Below are 24,798 nucleotides of genomic sequence, written 5' to 3'. Positions count from 1 at the left end.
GTGCCCATATCACTAGCTGGGTTTTTCTGTGTCTAGCAAGACCTAGAGTCATCTCAAACCCAGAGCTTTCTCACTCAGAGGTGAGGGTGACAATAAATGCAATGAATAAAGGCCAGATTAGCCATTTATCTGTGTGAATTGAGGGAAAAAATATGCAGGGCAAGATTGATAGAGGCTTCCTCTATTTCCTTATATTACAACAAGTCAAGCTGGTTCGATCTGTTTGATCTAATTACCAGCAGAGCTGGTTATCTCTGTCTTAGCATCTGCACTGCTTTTGTTTTAGCTGCTGCTTTGCTCCCACGTGGCTTACAAAGGTTATGATGCATACTTGCTATTCTGAAGAGCAAACGGTTAAAATGGAAATGAGGATCTGTTCTCTCAAAAGGCCATACATCTTTGACATCATCTTTTCCAGAATACAGCAGAGGCTAAGTCAGATAGATACTTGATCCACCAAATGATTGAGGATTATGGGGACAGAAAGAAAATAGAATTAAGGTTAGATCAGCATGATCTCATGGAACAATGGTACAGTCTTGATGTTCCTATTTCCGAGCATTCTGTGGTATTTTCTTCCCGAATAACCTTGAATGTAATTCCCTTTCCGACATGTATCCTCATCACCACCAAGAAGTGCCTTACAGAATTCTTTACCAAGATTGAGACTCGAGACCAAGATCATTTGTTCACCTGTCTTTATTGCTTGCCCAACTTCTCTTAGTCAAGCTGAACCTGAACCCCCATTTTACCTGAGTTTTGATCTCCCCTCTTGGCCTTTGCAGGGTTCACCTTGCTTTTGAGACCCAAATCCTTGTCTCGTGCTATTTTTCCTCCCCAACTGACTGCCTGACTTGTCTTTCTGACTGTCCTGCATCATCCCCACTTCTGAGATAGTGCTGTCTTCCTGTCTTTACTGCTGACATTAGCCCATTTCTTAAACAGAGCACCTTGACCACCTCTGTCCAAGCAGACCATGAGCGATGTCCTTCAAAACCAGGAAGAATCTTCCATTTTTGTTTTGTGTTAGGTTGATGTCCTGCCACGCTTTCCCCAGCACAGTTTGGTAAAAGCATTCCACAATCAGATAGCTGCTTCCTTCCCAAGACAATACATGGACAGTGTGCTGTTTTGATAAATGCTGGTCAACACTCATTCAAGGACTAACTAATAAATCTAGTTCTATCCCTTGATGGTCAGTCCGTTCTCTAGGTCACAGCACAGGGGAAAAGGTCCTGAAGCCCATCAAGTCTGGCCAGTGAAAAACAACTGCCAAACTATTCTCACTCCTCCTGTGACCAGTGCTTAACCTATAGCATTGTATGACTTGGCATCAACAAGATGTACTGCAGAAATTCACCAAAACTCCTAAGACAGCATCTTCCAAATGTACGAGCACTTCCATCTTAAAGACAAGGGCAGCGGATACATGGGAGCACCACCCCCTGCAGGTTCCTCTCCAAGCCCTTCACCCATCCTGACTTGGAACTTTCTCGCTGTTCCTTCACTGTTGCTGGGTCAGAATTCTGGAATTGCCTGCTTGAGGGCACTGTGGGTCAAGCCACAGCAGGTGGAATGTGGTGATCATGGTCTTTAAGAGTCTGTGATCCTGCAGTGAAATGACTTTGATGACTGGCCTCTTGGAGGTGATGCTGCCAAAGGATTGCTGCAACACAAGGCTCATGTGAGAGAGTCCTCATCCCTGCCCTGGGCATGGAGCATGCTTGTAAAGTTAAAATCACATGCAGTCTCACAGCTCAGAGGGAGAGCATCCAGCCCACTGTGCCATGGTTTGTTGTTTGAAAGTGCTTACCAGTTAGTTCCACTCTGTATTGTTTCTTATATCCTTTCCATTCAGCATTGATAGATTCCTCACTCATTCTTATTCCTCTTAATCTGCTCCTTTCAGGAGCATGGTCCACATTAAGACAACTCAGTCTGTGGGAGTAAGTTTTCCAAATTATGCCCTGGATTTTCTGTCAATTATTTAAAACCAGTGTCTTCCAGTTGTTGACCTTTCAATTTGAATATCTTCCTTCTGCTCATAATGTTAATAACATCTCTAACTTGTTTTTTTCCCTCTGTTCATTCATCGGATGCTGGTGTCACAGACTGGGCTGGCATTTATTCCCTGTCCCTAGTTAGTCTGGAGAACGTGGTGGTGAATTACCTTATTGAACCACTGCATCCAATGTGCTGCAGGTAGATCCACAAATTAGGAGGGTGTTCCCAGAGTTTGACCCAACAACGTTGAGGAAACAATGATGTATTTCCAAGTCAGGATGGTGAGTTGCTTGGAGGGCAATTTTCAGGTCGCTGTTTGTCAGTCTGTACCCATGTTATCAAATGAGCCTTTGATGACGAGGACTATTGTCACTTCTGCTGACATTGTCTCCACATTGTGTCTGGCTTCATTCCTGACCATTGTTTGTTCCTCCCTCCAGGTGTTGTCTTGTTTAGTACAAATTGCTTCCGTCCGGAGATCGCTATTTAACAATGCAGAAAGAGCCAAGTTTCTTTCGCACTTAGTGGATGGAGTGAAGAGGATATTAGAAAATCCACAGGTAAGAGATGGTCAAGTGACACTTTGTAAAACAGTTGATTGAGCAAAGTTATCAGGAGGACTCTTGATGGAATCTTCCCCCTTTTGGGTGTGATCAGGCTAGTGTCTTTGTGAAAAGGTTGGAAACACTTGGATGCTGTTTCGAGAGCAGTGTTACATACCTATGCAGCTGTAGGTAGCTCCAGGTAGTCATCTAACTCACACCATTCTTGCCGGAAAAGGAACACATGCCTTTATATACGGAGCCTTTTCTCCTTTGTGTTGTTCATTCATGAATCATGTTGGTCTTGAGTGGCTTGTTTCCATGGCTGCATTTTGTTGTGGCAATAGTGCCCATAAAGACAGGCTGGGAAGCTGAGGGCATTCCATGGGAGCCCTGCTTAGATCTGTGGGCTCAGGCAGCTTCTTCATTTGGCAATGGGGCTCCCATCTTTCAAAGAGCCAAGATTGCCTCCTCCTTCCCACTATCCAAGTGTCCAAAGTGCAGAATGATAGCTTGGCACTGATGAAATCCCTACAGTGGTGGGGCGGGCAGGGGGGAAGCAGGGCCCTGAATGAGCCATACAGGGTCTGAACTGGCCTCTGGGTAGACCTGTGTTCTTACTCATTGCAGCTCAAACTCCATTCTGTTACCACAAGCACTGCAAATGCCCCCGTACTGGTAATATTCACCCCGATTCTGTTTGTTGTTGTTCTCGCCTGTGTTTCTTGGCAATCAAGTATCTGCCTTTTCAAATAAAAATCCGGACCTTGCGTTGCCCATTCTGCACCTCAAGTCTATTCTATTTCATTGAATGAAACAGCAGCTGAACTGTATACTGATCTCACCAACATATCTTAGCTCAAAGTCCCCAACCATTCTCAGTTAGCCAAACTGTCCTCATCTCCGATGGGAAATTTTTAATCGTATTTGAAGACAAATCTGAATGTGTTTAATATTCTTCCATTCTATGTGAGGATGTTGGGTATGCGCACATCTCATTTCCTGTTTCTTCTCAGGTTTTCTTTTCTTCAATACTGTTTTGGCCTTTGTGTTTGCCTGCTGCATATTATTTGCTTTTCCTTGATTATTTTGGTGAAGCTTTCAAATAGTGAAAGCAGGGTTGGTTAATTCATTATGTTGTTCTGTGACTGATGTTTCAATGCACTTGGCAGCTATCAGGGGCCTTCAGGAAGCAAGATCTCGTGAAGGACTGGTCTGGTGGGATTGTGGAGTCAGCGTTTCCCCAGGACCTGCAAGGTCATAACCATTTGGGCGCAGTCTTTGTAGTAGGAGTCCAGACTTGGTGAACTTGTCTGGTCTCAGTCTTTGTAGTTTATCTCTGGAGTAGATGCCTGATTTGCTGTATGCCTCAGAAAACCTGTTGGACATGGGTAGTGTGCTGGCCATCAAACCCCACTAAAGACTTATCCAACGATCCAAAGTCCAGACTGTTATCTGGACTTGAGGGATTAAGTTCTGAGGAGAGACTAAATAAATTACATCCGTTTTTTTTCTAGAATTTTGAAAACTAAGGGGTGATCTGATCAAAGTGTTGAAAATATTAGTAGTAAAGACAGAGTAGATAAAGATAAACTAATGCTACTGGTTAGCAATTCTCGAACTAGGGGGACGAGTCTGAGAACGAGGGCCAGCCAGTTCAGGAGAGATGTTAGGAAGCACTTCTACACACAAAGGATGAGGGATATTTGGAACTCTCTTCCACAAACAGCAGCAGATAGTGGATCAGTTGCTAATTTTATATCTGAGATAGAAAAATGTTGGTTAAGCAAATGTATTAAGGGATTTGAAAGCAAGACCACAGCCATGATCTCATTGAATGGTGGGACAGGGTCAGAGGGCTGAATGGCTTACTGTTGTGCCAGGTTCTTCAATTTAGCTGACTCAGAAACCCAGATTAATAGAAAACACTCAACAGTTTTTTGTACTCAATAAGAAAACAACCGATAGCAAAGAAGACACATAAATGATTACAATTCTCTACTACTTCAACAGTACCCTTTTTATTTAAAACATAATGTCGTACATACACATCGACACAGAGACAAGGAAGACATAAATATGAGAGGTGGGAAAGAATAGGGAAGACAAGTCACTGAAGCACAGTTCTAGCACCAGTGTGGATGATAGGTGTCAAGTTTCCTTAGTTCCTATCTGATCCTTTTTGATCCTGTTCGGAGGACAGAAGGTTGTGGTCACTCTGATTCTGATCCTTTCATTCACTGCTACTTTGGTTCAGTGACTGAAAACATGGCTTGTCTTGCTTTCCTTTCATGAGGGAATTTTCAGGGACAGAGAGAGTTCCTTTTACTATCTCCCTTATAAAGACAAGAGAAAGAAGCATTTGCTCCTTCATAGGTGGATGTATTGTCCAGTCACAACCGTAGCTGTTCACCCAGGAACCACTGAACGGTTCGTCACTCTGCTGAGTACTTAGGAACGAACATGCAGCCGTTCTCTCGCTCTGTCTTGTGCTCTGTCACGCTCCCTCTCTCATCTCCCACTGTTTGAATGAAGCAATGTTGTAGATGGAATTTTTTTAAAATTTAAAACTGCACCAGCATCTGCTATAGTCCCTTGATTTAAAACCTTTTGTTTATTTCATTTTTAAGCCTGCAGTCCAATAACAATGGTCCTAATAGAAGTGGAAGCTGTTGAAAAGTGGATGTCAGGCACCTGTTTAAAATTCCATAGACAAAGCACAATGTGAATGAAAAGGTCCTCAATATTGCCAAAGCAAACAGGATTTGTGGCCATGACGTGCGAGAAAGACCGTGTCAATATGTTGGCCATTTGATGCAGGCTGGCGAGGGTGAAGTGGAGGCAGCAGTAACTGGGTGGATGTAAGTGGAGTTGGAGGGATGGGTGTCACTGAGAGGTTGTGAAGGGGCAGCAGCCACCGTGACAGGGTGGGGACGAACAGGACAAAGTATGACAGCAGGTCCCAGGGCAGGAGCGAAGACAAACAAGACATGACCAGAACTGTCAGGAGATAGGATCTGCTGCTGGAGTGTACACACAGTCAGCGTCTCGTGATTTCAACGCACGTGCTCCTGGGTAGTTTTACTCTGTTCTGCCACACCAATGCCAATTCTGGCTTAACTCTTTTCAACCTTAATACATGTGGGTGAGCTTTTACCAACCCATTCAAACGTCATGTCTTCCTGATGTTTTCAGCTTGTTCTGTCAGAAACATGATAAACAAACATTCCTTTTGCAGGGCCTGTCTGATCCGAACAACTATCATGAGTTCTGTCGATTATTAGCTCGGTTAAAGAGTAACTACCAGCTCGGAGAACTGGTGAAAGTGGAAAACTATCCTGAAGTCATCCGGCTGGTCGCTAATTTCACAGTAACCAGTCTTCAGGTAGGAATCAAAGAATCTTCTGTTCTTTGGCCTAAGAGCAGGTGATTGACACTAGAAACAGGCTTGACTAGAGTGGGATCCTGGCTTGTTCTTATTTGGGGGGGGGAGAATGGGGGCGGAGAATGGGGGCGCTGCTGACTAGGACTTGCAGAACCTTTTTTCTTGCAGTCTGGAGCACTTTTGGCTGGAAACAGGTCTGCTCCCGGCTACATGGCCCAGATGTGTCTGCTATTGGCACCGTTTTTGGATCTGTGATATGGTGCAGGCGTGATGTCAGATTTTACAGCTCCAGTCTACAGTGACGCTACAGAAAAGATGCAGCATTCAGAATGGAACAGTGACAAGTGAAGAAGCTGCTGGAAAAGCTGAAGTGAATAAAATTCACATTAACCGTCTGGGAAGTTTTGTTTGAGATGCAGCATTTGGCTAAATCTGTCTTTTGTTTGCTCTTTATGAAGCTTTTTGTTTGGCCTGGTTATCAGACTGATTTTCCAACATGCTTATCCTTGGTTTTTGGAAGTATAGTTCATCCTCCCAAATAGATGTGTAAGCAGCAGTTAATGTCATCTTTCAGTAACGATGAAGTTGATGTGTTGTTTGTTCCATTTTGCCTGCAGCACTGGGAGTTTGCCCCAAACAGTGTACACTACCTGCTGAGTCTGTGGCAGCGTTTGGCTGCCTCTGTACCTTACGTCAAAGCCACAGAACCACACATGTTGGAAACATATACGCCAGAAGTCACGAAAGCTTACATCACCTCCAGGCTCGAATCGATTCACATCATTCTGAGGTATGGTGACTTAATCTGATCCTGCAGAGACAAAGCTCAGACTGGGATCATGAAACAAGTATAGCACTGTGTAAAGAAGCAACCAGCAGCGTTTAAATTTGAGCCTGATTCGGGAATGATGTGCTTTGATAACATTTCATAACAAGAACGTGGAATGTGTGGAGCTAGACTTGAAGCAGGTGTTTGTTATCTCTAGGGATGGTTTGGAAGACCCTCTTGATGACACAGGTCTAGTTCAGCAGCAGCTGGATCAACTGTCCACCATTGGTCGCTGTGAGTATGAGAAGACGTGTGCTCTCTTGGTGCAGCTCTTTGATCAGTCAGCCCAGACGTACCAGGAGTTACTGCAGAGTGCGAATGCCAGCGCCATCGACATTGCTGTGCAGGAAGGTAAGTGCAGAATAGAAAGGAGTGAGACAGCTGCCCAATTGTCTGAAGGCTTGGCCTCACAGTTTGTTGTTTCTGATGATTAAAAGACCTATGTGATTTTTGTTGGCTGTTCTATCTAATACATCTTTATACATTATCTTGTGTAAAGCTTGTGCAAACCTTGATTTGTTTTGTCATGAGTTTTGCTTGTTCCGCGCTGCCAACATTTACCTGAACTATGAACAGCTCTATCAACAGACTTAATTCTGTATCAGCCATAACAGTGAACTTGTAAGGGTTGGCCACTCGGACGCTGTGTGGCATCTGTTTGTGAAGTGCTTGCTCATTCCACCATCACCTTGTACATTCAGAAAACTTGTTCACTGTTTGATTCTCAAGAGAGTTGCGAGTCTTATTGAAAGGGTTATTTTTCATTGGCTCAGTGCGTACATCCACTGTCTGATGACTAATGAGGTCATTAACTCACAATTTGTCCCTCAGGTCGATTGACATGGCAAGTGTACATCATAGGGGCAGTGATTGGGGGCCGAGTTTCCTTTGCGAGTACAGATGAACAGGATTCCATGGATGGAGAACTCGTTTGCCGGTGAGTCTCGGATTGCCTTTTACTCCTTCCACTCTCTCTACCTGGTTGTGGAGATTGCACTTATACATACTCCAGCTGAGTAATGACTGTGAGACATGTAACTCACATTGTGAAAAATTGCAGCTTGAAATGCTTTCTGCTTCCAAGTGACATTTGATTTTACATTATCCAGTTCTTCAACCAGGTTCACAATGAATGCTGTCAAGGTCTTGCCTAAAGAAGCTGCTAACAGATTTTTTTTTTCCAAGCAGAGAAGTCAAGAACTTGTTCTACTTTTTGCCATGTAGTCTCTGAATCACTGCCTTGAGTCCAGGTATTCCGCTTGTTGATTGGCTAGTCTAGTACTCCTCCAGTCCAGTTTCTGATTGAATTTGAACATGGCAGTGTAACAGTGTGGAGGTGGGGTTTATTTTATGTCTCACCTGCTGTGTCACTTCTTACCCTGTTGCCTGGTGACACTTCTATCTGCACCACAGTGCTTTATGTGATGTGTCAGGTGAGGAGCTGTACAGTAGGGTTGAAAGCTGGCAATATGATGATCTTGACAGTGCTGAATGAATTCTTCAGCTCATCTCCCTATGTATTGGCGATTGCAGTGTGTTGTGGGGAGATTTGACTGGGTGTTTGTCTGTTCCTTTTCAGGGTTTTACAGCTGATGAACCTGACTGATTCTCGATTGGCTCAAGCAGGCAATGAGAAGCTGGAACTGGCCATGTTGAGTTTCTTTGAGCAGTTCCGCAAGATTTATATCGGGGATCAGGTTCAGAAGTCCTCCAAGGTAACAAGGAACAGAGTCAGAGTTACTGAGGCCCTTCCTCCTTTATCTGCTCTTGCTTTGCTTTTTGCCTGGAGGTTTGGAAACAGAATTGGTTTTCATGACCTTTTGCTGCAGACTAACAGCATGGTAACTTATGCTGACTCTGTTGGTGTGACACTGAACTGAAATAAAAACCATCATTTGTGTTAGCATATTGACCATCAAGAAAGAAAACTTGACTGTGCCCTGGTCATCTCTCATAAATATACGATGGATGAAATAGACGTGGAGCGGATGCTTCCTGTTGTGGGCCATTCTAGGCCGACAGGTCATAGTCTTAGGATAAGGGGTCGCAAATTTAAAACAGAGTTGAGGAGAAACCCCTTCTTCCAAAGGATGGTGAATCTGTGGAATTTGCTACCCCATAGTGCAATGGGTAAATTTAAGGAGGAGTTAGACAGATTTTTAATTGGCAATGGGTTGAAGGACATGGAGAGAAGGCAGGAAAATGGGGGTGAGGAGCATATCAGCCCTGACAGAATGGTGGAGCAAACTTGATGGGCTGAATGGCCTAATTCCGCTCCTGTAGCTTATGAACTTAGGAAAATGAATGTATTAAATAACTTGTTAAATGCAGCACGTTGTTATAGAAAACTAATTGAACAGCTGTTCTGTGGTGAGCAACATTCCAGAAATGGCAAGTCTCGTAAATAATGCATATATATTACTTTCATCAACAGTCCATAACTCAGGAAAGCTTCTTGTTCCTGAATCAGGATGCACCTAGATCTTCAGTGCCATTCTGTGTAGGTAGATGGACTTTGGTTTCTCATGTAATTCAAATGGTCAACCTAGCACTTTGTCTGTAATCAGCAGTAAGATTGTGAAGCTTGGTTATATGGGTGAGATAATGCTGTGACAGAAGTTTGCTACAGAAGGTAGAAATTATGTTTGTACTACCAGGTAGGCAGACAGTGAGTTCATGTATTTTTCAGGTTCGCATCAGTCAGTGTTCTTCAGTACTTAGGTATGAGCAGCATTTTGATGTAAATCCAAATGCAGTGGGACTTGGCTTGAAGTTCCTCTCAATAACTGCTTGCTGAATCTTTAATGTGAAGCCTGAACACAACATGGAATGGGTAACTTTGAGAGGTTTCACTTGAAGATGTGACAACAGCTCATGCTCTTCATTTTGCCATGAACTCTTGGGAAGTGGGGTGGCCTGGCAGGGGGCGAGAGCAATCTCACTGCTGAGTTGGGTTGTTTTCTCAGCTGCTAACAGCAGATTGACTGTCCCAGCAGGGGGAAGGAGATCTCCAAGTGTTGATATGGAGCAGGAACTCGTCCCCCTTGGATCTCCCACCTTCCTGTTCCACCCTTTAGTTAGCCCGGGACACACAATTTGCTCTGTACCCTCTCTGCCAACCTAATTAAATATTAGCCAGGACTACGTAGGCCTAGGACTGATAGTGGGGAGTTGGTGCTGGGGACTAGGCTGTTTACCCAAGGAGTAGGAGACGGACAGAAAGAGTGGGAACAGATGGACATGTCAGTTCCTTTTGGCATTGTCTATGGGATCTTGTGCCTCATTTGCTAATTTAATGGCAATGTACTTTCAGACAGCATTCAGTGCTGTTGAGTATTTGCAAGACTGTTAAATGCCAACAAAAAAGGTCAAGTTTTCCTTTATACCAACACCATTGTGTTCAGTCTTTCATTAATGAAACAGCTGTAATTGCAGACCAGACTGGGGTGAAGAATTTAGTTTGTGGTTCAGGATGTTTGTCAGTTATTAAGATACATTGTTGAGAATGCTGACACTGTTGACGTTAACTTTGTTCAGCTGTTACCACTCATCAGTAATGACTGTAATTTTAAGAGGGTTCATGTTTCTGAGCAACGTAGCCTGTTCGGTGTGTCAGCTGGAAAATACTGACAATGTGAGGTTAGTCTTTGTATTTGGCTTCATTTTAACTGTTACCTTTGCTCAGTTGGTGGTATTCCCACCTGTACTGAAGATGTTCCAGGTTCCTGGCTTAGTTCAGAAATTTGTGATTTGGAGATGCCGGTGTTGGACTGGGGTGTACAAAGTTAAAAATCACACAACACCAGGTTATAGTCCAACAGGTTTAATTGGAAGCACACTAGCTTTCACCTGATGAAGGAGCGTCACTCCGAAAGCCAGTGTGCTTCCAATTAAACCTGTTGGACTATAACCTGGTGTTGTGTGATTTTTAACTTCAGAAATTTGAGCACTTGTAGCTGGAGTGCAGTACAGAAGCAGTGCTTTCCTGTAAAGACTCCCATCTCACATTGAGGTATGCCAGGGAGGTCTTGTCTGACTGCTGAACTGAACGTAAGATGCAAAAGTAAAGGATTCTCTCTGTGTCTTGGCCAACATGTATCCTTCAGGGCAAAAGTGAGGACTGCAGATGCTGGAAACCAGAGTTTGGATCAGAGTGGTGCTGGAAAAGCACAGCAGGTCAGACAGCATCCAGGGAGCAGAAAAATCGACGTTTTGGGCAAAAGCCCTTCATCAGAGATTTAGATTAGATTAGATTACAGTGTAGAAACAGGCCCTTCGGCCCAACAAGTCCACACCGACCCGCAGAAGCGAAACCCACCCATACCCCTACATTTACCCTTTACCTAACACTACGGGCAATTTAGTATGGCCAGTTCACCTGACCCTGCACATCTTTGTGATGTGGGAGGAAACCGGAGCACCCGGAGGAAACCCACGCAGACACGGGGAGAACATGCAAACTCCACACAGTCAGTCGCCTGAGGCGGGAATTGAACCCGGGTCTCTGGCGCTGTGAGGCAGCAGTGCTAACCACTGTGCCACCGTGCCGCCCACTAGTTTGTCAGTGCACAAACTGAAAGCCATGTTTATCTCCGTCGTGTGAAGTCATTTGCCTGTCCCAGTGGTTCCTGTCTGTTTTCTAATGATGGTTTGTGCTTTGTTTCCTTCTGTGCAGTTATACCGCAGGCTGTCTGAGGTCCTGGGGCTGAACGATGAGACAATGGTTCTGAGTGTTTTCATCGGAAAAATGTGAGTATATGCACACAGGTGCCTCTGACATTTCAATGACCTGTTGATTCAACAGCAGGCTGTGGTCATAATTTGGGGTTTCAGTTCCTGATTTTCCTATGAATTGAGTGTGTCGTGTCAGTGGATTCACTGTGGAAAATAGGTTATTCAGTTTGATTCTCCCTGTAGCCCCCAAGCAGTTGTTTCTGCGCCTCATTAACCCTGAGGTAGGAGGTATAAGTGAGCTTTTGTTGACCTCTGATGTAAGGAAGGTTATGTGTGTGCTGTGGGAATCACAAAGCTTCCATTTACTTGGAATCTGTATTTGGACGAATGTTGAGACATTCCAAGGTGTTTGCTGAAAAGGCAGTAAAGAGAAATAGGAACAAGTCCCAGAGAATCTCAAAGAAGAGTTGATGTTCTGGGCGATGCCTCTTGGACAGACAGTCGGTTCACCTGAAACATGAGCCTGCCTTTTGTCCTTCCTGCAGATGGAAATGTACTCAGTTTGGGCAGAGACAGGAAGGCTGCCCTTCACAATCAGTCCAAAACTGAACAGAATACGGACCACCTCATTCTCATCTGCCTCGATCAAGGGCAGAACGGTACTGTCGACTGAAAGAGAATGAAGTAGAGAAGTGATCCTTAACTGGCTTCAGTTAGACCCATGCAAATTTCATGTTTCAGCACAGAGGCTCTAATTCACAAAACTTCCCGATTCTATTGCGTTACTGGCTGGCAATTATCTGACTATTTGTTGGAAGCATCATTCATAAATTGTGTATCTCTGAAAATGTGTGTACTAGTTTCCATTTTGGAGCTTGAGGTTTTCAGCCTTCACTGAGCTGCTGCTGCTGCTCTCCCTGGCCTGTATTTAAACAGTATTCCAGGGATTTGACCTTGGGCCAATGTCCTCACAGAACCTGCTCTCTGTCATGGCCTGTCACACACCCATCAGCTTGCTGGGAGACCTGAATTCTGCTGACCTCTAGTGGCCAACTCAAACTTGATCGATCCTGTGCTTCAAGGGCTGCTGGCTTCAACATGGAAGCTCGGGCAGCTCAAGTTTGTTGGCACTTGGATTTTTCATTTCCTCTTTTGACCTGACTGAAGTTTCTGTAAGTTAGCCAAGTAGCTGATCTGAGTGCTGTGGCTTAATTCATGGCAAACTCCCATACCCCAGGGGCGGGAGCTGTCAGCATTACTGAAATGTCACTTAGTAAGTTAAAGGGGTGATGGTCATAGCTGGCCACTTCTCGTGGTATCCAGTACTAAAGTCAAGGGAAAGTTATAGATGTCAGAGTGAAAACTCCAGCTTGTCAGCAACTTAGGTTCATAATTGCCCTGACTTGGCACAAGCTCCAGGTTCCATCGTACCGGCCTAATTCATAAGTTACATGTCATGTGCAACGAATGAGAAAGTAATTCTACTATCAAAAAAACACCTCTCCCTCCCATCTTAAGGAAAGAGCAGTGACTGTGTCCGAAAATTGGTTGAGAGTTTGTAGGAGATGTTCAGAGTTGGTTTGTTTCAGAAGTGTTGAACGTAACTGAGGTAGCCACACTCAATTCTGAACTCGGATTGAACACGCTTTGTGAGCGTGAAGCAGTGCCTTCCAGTTGCCAGAGCTCCTTGCATCTCGTCAGTGCAACATAAAGTCTGTCTGGAAAATCAAGTGGTTAACATCTGTGTATACTGTGGTCAGAATTTCAGCTGTGTTATTTTATTGAGTTAAACGTTATTGGAGTGAATACACTAATTAATCCAAAGCCTCTGTTTGAAAAGAGAGACGGAAATGTTGCACGTTTGTTTTTGTATTTGACTGTTAACAATGACTCTCTGATCTCCAACCAGAATTACCAACCTGAAGTTCTGGGGAAGGTGTGAACCAATTACTTCAAAGACACTTCAGCTGCTGAATGATCTTTCCATCGGATATCCTTTCATTTAAAAAACAAAATGGATCACTTAAACAGGTTGACTGGCTTCTGGGATCCCAAGGTGAAGGGTCAAGGCCAACTGTACTATCTTGAGGTCTCTCAAGGGATGAGTCAGGAGGTCGGGCTGGATGTGACACCACATTTTGGGACAAAATCTGGTAGAGCAAAGTCTGGAAAGAAGGTCCTCGGAGACCGTCAACGTTGAGGCAAATACAGTTTAATAAGTCTTGATTTTAGCACTGTCAGGCAGCAGGCATTGCGAGTTAGGGGTGTGTTATCTGCAGTGGAAGAGCCCCATTCAGATCTGTCATCATGGAAAGGCATATGGAGGGCAACAATGAAGCTGGGAGATGGTGCATATAGTCAGTGTTTAACACCAAGTTCCAAGACCAGAATCACCCAAATGCTCATTGCAAACAGTGTTTGGAAGATGGGTTGGAATGTTGTATTGCCAGTTGAATTATTAGCCTTCGCATTGAATGCCCGCAGTGTCAATTGTTGGTGTCTGGCTTAGTGCCTGTACATCAGCCTGGGTTCAGTAGAGATCTTTGTTACTGTTTGTGACAAAATGATCCAGAGCACCATAACCCTTGCTCTCACCAGTTTGAAATACCCCCAGAATCATTGTGTTATGTTGGGTTATGTTTGAAAGCCAGTGGAAAACTGCTTGTTCCAAGTGAGTTAAGCAGCTGGGGCAGCTGGCAGCTGGGAGGCATCTCCACCCCCCAACAGGAAAGGAACTGGTGAGTGCAATTCATCCTGATGCTGCCTGAAATAGCTGTCAGTGGAAAGCTGTTTACAACATAGCTTTTGAAATTGAAAGGAAGAGAGCCAAGCACCTGAAGGAGTGAGTGCAATTCTACTGTCAATGCTGGTTGATTCTCCTTAACTGATTGGATGTACATACAGCAGTGTGAGGAAGCTGGTGAAACTCACTGCTGTTCAATTCATGCTGAACAATCACACAGTAAGTACCCCATACGCCTCTTGTTTTGTTTCGGGCCTTTCGCTCCACCCTTTCTCCCTTGATGAAGTTTAGAATGCTCTCAATCCAAATGGGTACGAGTTCTATTTCGAACCCATGTTGGTGGAGTCACTTTGTCCAATTTGGTTCCCATTCGAAATAATCGTTTCAGGTTAACTCCTGTTAAAAATCAGTGAAACAATGAGAAACCTCTGGATTTCATGTTGGAATGAACGTTTTAAATGTTCGAAAATGGACTCTGACAGTGATCTTGATGCTGTATGTTGTGTATTTTTATGCTAATTGGAGAATGAGTGAGTAACCTTGTGTTGCAACTTGAATTGACAGAGTGAACACTTCTCATTCCTGGGCATCAATAACCAATCTAACCTGAGTGACATGCGTTGCCGCACCACCTTCTACACAGCCCTTGGACGCTTGCTTATGGTTGATCTAGGTATGCAAGAGCTGCAAACGTCAGAGGGATGAATTATCCTTGACTGTCAATCTACACGGTTATCATTGTAAATAGTAACGGAACATGGCTGAACATCCAGAGTAGATAATGTTCTAGTTGACCGAAGATAAAAGTTCTATGTTCTGAAAACCAACTAGTGCCGTAAAACTGGCGGTGATATTCTGTAACACTTTCTGATATCTACTGCAGCTGGCAGTTCTACAGCTCCACACATGGAGAAGACATCAGAGCACCTCACCAGGTAAATTCTAGGGCTCTCAGCGGTTACCCGGGAGTGTTTGTCAGAGTCAGGACTATACTGCCCTGTTTCTGATTACACACACCCTCGGAATATGATGTCTCAGCTGGGATGATAGAATTTGCCACTTGGTTTCAGAGAGGCAGAGAGCCGCAATTGAATGAGAAGGATTTGAAGGAGATTATTGAATGCAGAGAGAAAGGCCAAGGGAACTTGACAGGAGCTGCCAAATCTGAACAAATCGAGCAGGGGAGATGTGAAGTCATTCGCTCCTCAGAGGGTGGAGAATTTGAGGATAAAATGTAAGTTTCCAAACAAATGGCTGTTAGGATTGGAAGATACACAAAGAGGCAAAGTTTGAAAGTGAGGGGGGAAAGTTGCTGAGAGCCAGGAAATGCTACAGAATATTGTCGCATCAGTTTTTACAATTGGATTGCTTGACAAGAAGGATCAGCTGAGGTGCAGTAGGGAGAATAGTTCACCTTTAGATCAGTCACATTCCCCAAGGGGTGCTGCTGGAAATGTGGTTATGTTCTGGGTGCATGCAGGATCTAGCTCATTTGCAGTTGAAGATGCATTTTTATGGGGTTGCCAACATCGGCCACTTGAGACAGATACCAATGAGCAATTGTCAGGGAATGGATAATTCAGGAAGAAGATGAGAATGTTGGTGTTTGAGAAAGAGTCTTGCGAGTAACTCACTAGATGCTCTGTCCATTCCTACAGGTGAGGATGAAGACCAGTTTGAGCAGTTCATGCTCCCTTTAACAGCAGCATTTGAAACAGTGGCACAGATGTTTAATTCAAACACGTTCAATGAGCAAGACGCTAAGGTACAACATTTTCTCATTCCCTCAATTGCAGCTGCTGAATTTCAACAAACTGTACTTAATTTACAAAACTATGCACTTGGAGCAAACTGGTTTTGTGGATTTGATCTATGGACGTCTTTACAGAAACATTCTTAACTCTGGAATGGGAGCAGATCATTCAAGCTGCCAACCCCTCTCAGCCTATTGACACAATCGTGAGAGATTGAACAGTTCAGTGCCTGCATTATCCCTGTAATCCTGAACACCATGGTAGTCAGAAATCTAACAGGATCTACATTGAACTGACTCAAACACTGAACCTCGCACAACCCTTTGTGATAGAGAATTCCAAATATGCACTACCCTCATGGAACTACTTTTCCTTGTCTCAGTCCGAAGTCAGAGGACACCAAGTTGTTGTCTGACTGGTTTATTTGAAATCACAAGCTTTCGGAGCACTGCTTCACCTGACTAAGGGAGAGGCTGCACTCCATAGGCTTGTAATTTCAAATAAACCTGTTGGACTATAACCTGGTGTCCTCTGACTGCAGACCTTGTCCATCCCAGTTCAACACCAGCAGCTCCACGTCACCCCGAAGTGGCATCCCTCTTGTTGGAGTTATGCCCCTGGTTCTAGACTCCCCACCAGCTGCATCCACCCTTGTCTGTCCCTTGAAGTATTTTGTGAGTTTCAATGAGATCACCTTTTTTTGTTGAAAACCTGTGACAATACAGACCCAGTTTGACCAGTCTCTCTTCACAGGATAGTTCCACCATCCCAGGAATAAGTCTGGGTGAACCTTTGTTCACTCCCTCGGTGACAATAATATCTTTCCTGAGATAAGGAAACCAAAACTGTACTCAGCATCCTGATGGGTTAACCAAGCTCTTATGAAGCAAAACCTCACTACTCCCATCCTCAAATCCTCTTAGAATAGAAGGCAACATTCCAATAGGCTTCTTAATAACTTGCTATTCCTGTTTGTTAGCCCTCAGTGATTTATCAACGAGGACACTTAAGCCCAACATCTCTTGGTCAAAGAGTAATCTGCACGTCTGATTCTCCTACCAAGTGGGTAATGTCACATGTTTGCACATTATTTTCAAAGTGCCTGTTCTTGCCCATTTGCTAGACCTGTCCAAACTCTCTGCAGTCCACTTTCCATCTTGCTCACAACACATATTCCCACTTGACTTTGCGTCATCTGCAAGTTTGGAAATATTACATTTAATCCTCACCTCAAATCATTGTTTCATCTTATAAAGAGCTGGGGGCTAGGTATTAATCCTTGTAGTATCCCAGCCGTCACAGCCTGCCATTGTCAGAAAGGCTCATTTGTTCTAACTATTTTCTGTCTTGTTAGTACATCACTGCCTATCCCACAATTAGTTCTTGGGGATTTATCACCTTTCTGCTCCATTTACTTTCCCCAGTGCAACCTTCTTACTGTGAATAATTCTCTTCAACTCCTCAGTTACTTAGATTGCTAATTCTGGGAGATGTTATATATCCTCACCAGTGAAAACAGACACCAGGTAATCATTTAGCCTGTCTGCCAATTTCTGTGTTTCCCATGATGAGTTCTCCTGACTCTGCTTTGGGAAACTTGGCCTTAAAAATTATGAGTATGCCCTTTTCCGTTCCATAATAACAGATCTGAAATAGCAGGTCCTCTAGTTGGCTTCTCAACAGAGAGTCATTCCTGTGATACTGCAGAAACTCATCCTCCACAGCTTTCATGCTCTGTTGCTTTCCCCAGTGTCATACACAGATTGAAGTCACTATGGTAGCTGTGGTCCATGCCACAAGCTTCTCTATCTCATCCTGTGTCCCACATCCAACTTGTGTTGCATGGCCTGTAAATAACTCGTACCGGTATGTGCTAGCCTTGGCTGGTTCTCAGTCCCCTCAACTTGCACACGATTTCTGATGGACTGCAGAGATGTTCTTCATGCCATGGATTTGTCTCTGGCTGCACTCCCCGAACGAATTATCATCCTCGGAAGTTTCCACAATGAAATTCTAATCAGCGGGCATGGTAACCACAGGCTGATTGTGTGACCTGCCTGCTTGGCTGTCACTCTCTCCTTGGCCACTCCATCATCAGCAAGGTGACCATCTTTATCATTCGTTCTGTGCCTGCTGGATGCACAACAGGGTATCCAGCTGCTGTTCAGGCTTGGGCAGTAGCTGATACTCCTGCATATATTTTCAGGTTGTTCTGTTAGAATGCACATTTGATCAGCACAAATTGGCTCTAATGTGGTTGACAAATTGTGGACCTTGTTTGGATAAAGCAAACTTTCTACTAAACAGGTACAGCGATTTTCTACAGCGGTTTCCGTAGCGTGATATTGTAGAGGAACACAACTTTCGCATTATAGTAGAACAACCTGTGTTACGCTGGAACACAGTCTGTCCATGACTTCTCTCACAGCACCGGGCATCCCCTAAAAATCTGTTGGTAACCCCTTTAGTCTTCTGTATTCCCATTTTTCTGATTGTTTTGTGTTTCATTGGCACAGTGGCTTGAATCAACGGTGTGAGCTGTATATGTAGTTGCATTGCCTGTAGTTCTCATAGAGGAACTTGCTGTGAGTTAAATTCCAAGCTGGGTGGAATAATTTCTGGTGTGCAGATTTGAATAGATAATATGCTTTGTGCCATTGCAATGCACAGTGTTACAGCTGTTTCCAAATGCCCACATGTGCAAAGACCATGCTCCTGCAGAGTCATTTTCTCTGCTGCATTTGAATTGAATCAAATATTTGGCTGTTGAAGGAAAAATGATGTTCTGATTTAGCAGTCACACTCGAGGGCTGTAGATATGGCCATGGATAGCACTCCGCATATGGCAACCTGTCCGATGATGGTACGAGTGAAAGAAATGAGAAAAGGAGTTGGCCATTCGGTGCCTCAAGCCTGCTCCATCTTTCACCAAGATCATGGCTGATCTGTTTGAGGCCTTGCCTCCAGTTTGCTGTAGCCCTTTCTGTGTCTCTCAGCCAGAATGGCACACCTATCAGGGAATTGAGGGTATTGGAGCTGCCAATATGTTTGTATAATGACACTAAGTGATGTTTGTTTACTTGCAGCGAACTCTGGTTGGCCTGGTGAGAGATCTGAGAGGAATTGCCTTTGCCTTTAATGCTAAGACCAGCTTTATGATGCTCTTTGACTGGATGTATCCTTTTTGGTGTTTGTCCGGAATCAAAAACAGAGAAGTGTGTGACTTCATTTCACTAGAAAAAAAGGCACCTCAGTTTCATGTTGAGTCTGTGGTGAAAAAGCACAAAAGCTTTCTGAGAACGTTCTTACAAGCAGATAATCACAAGGAAATCTCTCATTCCTCTTTCTGAATTGTTACAGATGTGTGAAACTTAGTGAAATTGGGATTAATCTCTGAATCAAACAGTCCTGGGATTTGAGGCCATCATCAAAGCAGACAGTTTTGGTCCATCTCAGGAAGCAGTGCACTGTCAGAGATAGTTCCTGATGGACAGCTCTGTGGTGGAGTTCTGTCCTGAGAGAGAACGAGTTGTGGCTAAGATGTAAAGGCTTTGTTTGCCTGATTGAGATGCTGTACCATTCGGAAGGTTTTTGGTGTCATGGGCAAGATTGTTTCCTCAAACAACATTGCTGATCATTCTGGTCCCATCTTCATGTTTGAGTGTGAACGAAGTTCACTGCTCCCCAACAGCTGTTAGTTCCTGAATGCGGGATCTTGCTGTGTAACAATGGCTTTCCTGTTTGCCACTGTATCGCTGGCAGTCCTTCAACAATACGTGAAGCACTTTGAAAGATTGATCAGAGAATTAGTAGGTGCTTCTGCAAGCTTTTATTGAAATAGGGAGGTATTCACTAATAATGAAGCCAATTAAGTCAGCACTCCCTTTCCCTTGAAGTTTGAGATGTCTTTTAATATCGGCAAGTTATTTGAATAGTTGACCGAATTTCCTTAGCTTTCTGTGCCCAGCTATCCCACGTACATGCCTATCCTCCAGCGTGTTGTGGAACTTTGGTATCATGACCCAGCATGCACCACGCCCATCCTCAAACTGATGGCTGAACTCGTTCACAACAGGTAAAATACTGACTGTCCCTGTAGTAGCCGTCTGTGAGATCTCTCTCTATCAGCAATATAGGGCAAGTAACTCTTTCATCCTGGCATTGCAGTGGTGTGTACCTGTGGTATCATGGTGTCAGAGAGAGAATGTTGTTAAGTTGCTGGGATTGTTTGGAATGAGATCTGACTGCATGTTCAGCAGAATGCTGTGCTTGAAATGTTTGCTTTCTGACCCCATGATCAGGTTTGTTTCCAGGCATTGTAATGTTACAACCCTGTCACTGTTTGATCCTATTTGCAGGTCACAGCGGCTGCAGTTTGATGTGTCTTCTCCGAATGGGATCCTTCTGTTTCGAGAGACCAGTAAAATGATTACAACCTACGGTCAGTGTGATTCAGTGTCGCTGCATTTCCGAACAACGTGATGGTGTTCGAGCAGCTTTCCTGGTCCCCTACCCTTCCTATTGCTCACCTCTGCACCCTGCTCCAGCTCCAAAAGAACCTCAGTGAGAACTGCTCAACACAACTTTGATAGCCCCATCTTTTTTTGGCCTTTCAGGGGACATGGGTCAGCATTTGTTGTCCTTTCCAAATCACAACAGAGTAGCTTGCCAGACTGTTTCAGAGTGCACTGAGGAGACAACTGCATTGTTGATCCGGAGTCCCATCAAGGCCAGACTGGCAATGATCAATTATGGTCATTTGAGTCAAAGATTGACGGCCACTGTAACTGAGACTAGCTTTCAATGTAATTTGGTAGTCAACAGCATTTGCATTCTGTGCTAAGGTGGCATCTCGCCACCTTCCCCAGATCATGAGCTTAGCCCTCTGGGTTACAAATCATGTGACATTGCCACAGTGCATTGTCTCCCCATGTGGCAGATGGGATAAGCTTCTGCTCGGTCTCTCCTCCCCTTGCTGTTGAAGATCTGTTTCCTTCTCAAGGCTCACCCTCTTGCGCCCACTTTCTCTTGCCTTGCCTCTGGAACCTGAGCATCAAATTCAACTGGATGATAACAAATGAATTCATCCTTGACAACTTTTTTGGATGCTACCATACCTGACTTGCAGGGGCATGGCTTATTACTGGTATGTTGATCCCAGCTGATGTTACTGCTGGGCAAGTCAGATTCCAGACTGAAGTCTGACTTCATGGAGTTCTGTTTTATTCAATCTGGTGGGCCTCTGGTGAAACATGACCACACGATGCTGCAGATGGGGTTTTAACATGAAAAGAAAGTTCGCACACCACAGAAATGAAGATCAAATAGAACACACCAAACTATTTACATAGATTCTAATTTGAAAGATTTCAAAACACAGCAAGATGCAGTTCCACCTGTTGCCAATGCTCTCACTTTCCAGTTCTCAGATATCAGAGAGTGTTTCGTTCTCAATCACATTGATCAGTTTGAGGTAACTATCTTTTGATCCCTGACCTTGATAGTCTTTTCCTTGATTATTCACACAAGTGATGTTAAACTTTCCAATAACCATTTCACAGTTCTAATTGCATACGTTTAGTCAGGAATTGTTAAACTAAAACACTTCGAACAGTTAGGAAACTAGTTATACTCAGTTTGAGCTAACTTCTTTCTCTGGTCGAAACCATTCTTACATTTAAACCCAACCAGGTCTTGAAACAGAAAGGATTCATTCTTGATCCTCCAAAACCAAAACAAGCAAATGGCCTTTGAATGTTTATTCCCTCTGATTGTAAAACTCCCGCCACATGAATAAATTCTCATCGTTATTCCAGGAGGGCCCCCAGTCAGCTGCTCCCTGACACTGACTGGTTTCAAGTCGGACAGACACGTTGATAATTAAATCTCTTCATGCACACAGACCAAACCCTCGTGGTACTAGTTCAAATTCCCAATTCCAAAGCATTTATAGCTCATATTCTTGAGGGTCAGGAGCAAGATCATGAAAAGTAGACCCATCAATGAAATGCAGTAACGTGGGGATGGGCGTGTTGATCATTTTGATTTTGTGTGGGTTTTGTCTTTCGTAACTCGAAAGTTTTCATCTGTGCACCAGTGGTACGAATTGCTGTCGGTTTGAATTGAGCCATTTTGCACGTGATTAATTATGGCCATGTTGCATGGAGGGTGATAGTACTAACACATGTATTCACTCAGATAAATGTTCATTGCTGTGAAAGACTCTCTATTGGTTTTTATGTGAGGAAATGCTGTGTTGTCTTTTCCTGTCATAATGTTTTTGATCCATTTGAAGATGTAATGTAGGCTTATCAACAGCTGCAGTCTTTTTGTGTTACTCACACAGGTAATCGTATCCTCACCTTGGGAGAGGTGCCAAAGGACCAGGTTTACGGACTGAAATTGAAAGGAATTTCCATTTGCTTCTCCATGTTGAAAGCAGCTCTCAGTGGCAACTACGTCAACTTTGGAGTCTTCCGTCTTTATGGAGACGATGCCCTTGACAATGCTTTGCAAACATTCATTAAACTCCTCCTATCGATCCCTCACAGTGACCTTCTGGTAAGTTCTCCTTGCCCTCAGAGCACCTGTGTTTTGGGGATTGATTTTGTTGAAAGAATACAGTTGAAATCAGGGCATTCGGTGTTCATTGGTCTGACTTGTTTTCTGTGTGCAGCCCATGCAGATTACTCAGTGGATCCCACTGAGAGTGACTGGTAACTGCGTGACTCTTAGTTGTATGTGAAAGTTATTGCGCAGCCTCTGTTTTTGTGCTGGCTTGACTAATCCCTGCAACCTAATCGATTAGATTAGATTGTCCATGACCCATCGGTCTGTTATCGGTCCAATTCTTTTGTACAATCATCTTCAGGTCTCTTCCTGTGTCCTAGAAAATGGAACATGTCAACGCAATACAGGCCCTTTAGCCCTCGATGTTGCGCTGACCTGTGAAACCAATCTGAAACCCATCTAACATACATTATTCCATTCTTGTCCATATGCCTATCCAATGACCATTTAAATTCCCTTAAAGTTGGCGAGTCTACTGCTGTTGCAGGCAGTGCGTTCCACACCCCGACTACTCTCTGTGTAAAGAAACTACCTCTGACATCCATCCTATATCTATCACCCCTCAATTTAAAGCTGTGTCCCCTCGTGCTAGCCATCACCATCCGAGTAAAAAGGCTCTCACTGGACACCCTATCTAATCCTCTGATTATCTTATATGTCTCAATTAGGTCACCTCTCAACCTCCTTCCGCCCAATGAAAGCAGCCTCAAGTCCCTCAGCCTTTCCTCATAAGACCTTCCCTCCATACCAGGCAACATCCTAGTAAATCTCCTCTGCACCCTTTCCAAAGCTTCCACATCCTTCCTATAATGTGGTGACCAGAACTGTACACAATACACCAAGTGTGGCCGCACCAGAGTTTTGTACAGCTACAGCATGATCCCATTGTTCCGAAACTCAATCCCTCTGCTATAGCACCGCTTGCCTTCTTAACAACCCTATCAACCTGGGTGGCACCTTCAGGGATCTATGTATGTGGACTCAGAGATCTCTCTGCCCACTTACACTACCAAGAATCTTACCATTAGCCCAGTAGTCTACATTCCAGTTACTCCGACCAAAGTGAATCACCTCTCACTTTTCTGCATTAAACTCCATTTGCCACCTCTCAGCCCAGCTCTGCAGCTTATCTATGTCCCTCTGTAACTTACAACATCCTTCGGCACGAACCATAACCCTACCTACCTTAGTGTCATCCACGAATTTACTAACCCATCCTTCTATGCCCTCATCTAGGTCATTTATAAAAATGGCAAACAGTACTGGCCCCAAAACTGATCCTTGTGGTACCCCAATAGTAATTGAACTCCAGTGTGAACATTTCCCACCAACCACCACCCTCTGTCTTCTTTCAGCTAGCAAATTTCCGATCCAAACCGCTACATCACTCCCAATGCCATTTTCTGCAATAGCCTACAGTGGGGAATCTAACTGAAATCTAAGTACACCACGTCAACTGCTTTACCCTCATCCACACTGTTTGATCACCTTCTCAAAGCACTCAATAAGGTTTGTGAGGCACGACCTACCTTTCACAAAACCGTGTTGACTATCTCTAATCAACTTATCCCTTTCTCGATGATTATAGATCCGCTCTCTCATAACTTGTTCCAACATTTGACCCACAACCGAAGTAAGCTCATTGGTCTATAATTACCAGGGTTGTCCCTACTCCCCTTCTTGGACAAGGGGACATTTGCTATCCTCCAATCTTCTGGCACTATTCCTGTAGACATTGACATAAAGGTCAAAGCCAAAGGGTCTGCAATTACCGCCCTGGCTTCCCAGAGAATCCGAGGATAGATGCCATCTGGCCCAGGGGACTTACCTTTTTTTTCCACACTTTCCAGAATTGCTCACACCTCCTCCTTGTGAACCTCAATCCCACCTACGTTCGGGACACCACCCACGCCCTCCACCTCCATGATTTTCGCTTCCCCGGTCCCCAACGTCTTATCTTCACCATGGACATCCAGTCCCTATACACCTCCATCCCCCATCACGAAGGACTTAAAGCCCTCCGCTTCTTCCTTTCCCGCCGTACCAACCAGTACCCTTCCACCGACACCCTCCTTCGACTGACTGAACTGGTCCTCACCCTGAACAACTTCTCATTCCAATCTTCCCACTTCCTCCAAACCAAAGGAGGCATCCGCATGGGCCCCAGCTATGCCTGCCTCTTCATAGGATATGTGGAACAGTCCATCTTCCGCAACTACACTGGCACCACCCCCCACCTTTTCCTCCGCTACATCGATGACTGAATCGGCGCTGCCTCGTGCTCCCATGAGGAGGTT

General features: G+C 44.3%; 1 protein-coding gene across 1 annotated transcript in view; it reads left to right on the top strand.

The window, feature by feature from the left end:
- The window catches only part of xpo7 (exportin 7), a 110,522-nt gene that overhangs the window by 71,710 nt on the left and 14,014 nt on the right, over positions 1–24,798 (top strand). The window contains exons 9-23 of the mRNA XM_043681183.1: positions 2,445–2,564; positions 5,785–5,931; positions 6,549–6,721; positions 6,918–7,111; positions 7,592–7,697; positions 8,340–8,475; positions 11,436–11,509; positions 13,344–13,424; positions 14,333–14,396; positions 14,742–14,850; positions 15,836–15,942; positions 19,018–19,106; positions 19,899–20,006; positions 20,290–20,372; positions 22,278–22,492. Of these exons, the coding sequence (XP_043537118.1) occupies positions 2,445–2,564; positions 5,785–5,931; positions 6,549–6,721; positions 6,918–7,111; positions 7,592–7,697; positions 8,340–8,475; positions 11,436–11,509; positions 13,344–13,424; positions 14,333–14,396; positions 14,742–14,850; positions 15,836–15,942; positions 19,018–19,106; positions 19,899–20,006; positions 20,290–20,372; positions 22,278–22,492 (1,806 nt within the window). The remainder of the gene's footprint in view (positions 1–2,444; positions 2,565–5,784; positions 5,932–6,548; positions 6,722–6,917; positions 7,112–7,591; positions 7,698–8,339; positions 8,476–11,435; positions 11,510–13,343; positions 13,425–14,332; positions 14,397–14,741; positions 14,851–15,835; positions 15,943–19,017; positions 19,107–19,898; positions 20,007–20,289; positions 20,373–22,277; positions 22,493–24,798) is intronic.

This window comes from Chiloscyllium plagiosum, chromosome 42 (genome assembly GCF_004010195.1).
Source record: "Chiloscyllium plagiosum isolate BGI_BamShark_2017 chromosome 42, ASM401019v2, whole genome shotgun sequence".
In the NCBI taxonomy this organism is placed as follows: domain Eukaryota; kingdom Metazoa; phylum Chordata; class Chondrichthyes; order Orectolobiformes; family Hemiscylliidae; genus Chiloscyllium; species Chiloscyllium plagiosum.
This window is presented reverse-complemented; position numbering and strand designations above follow the sequence as displayed.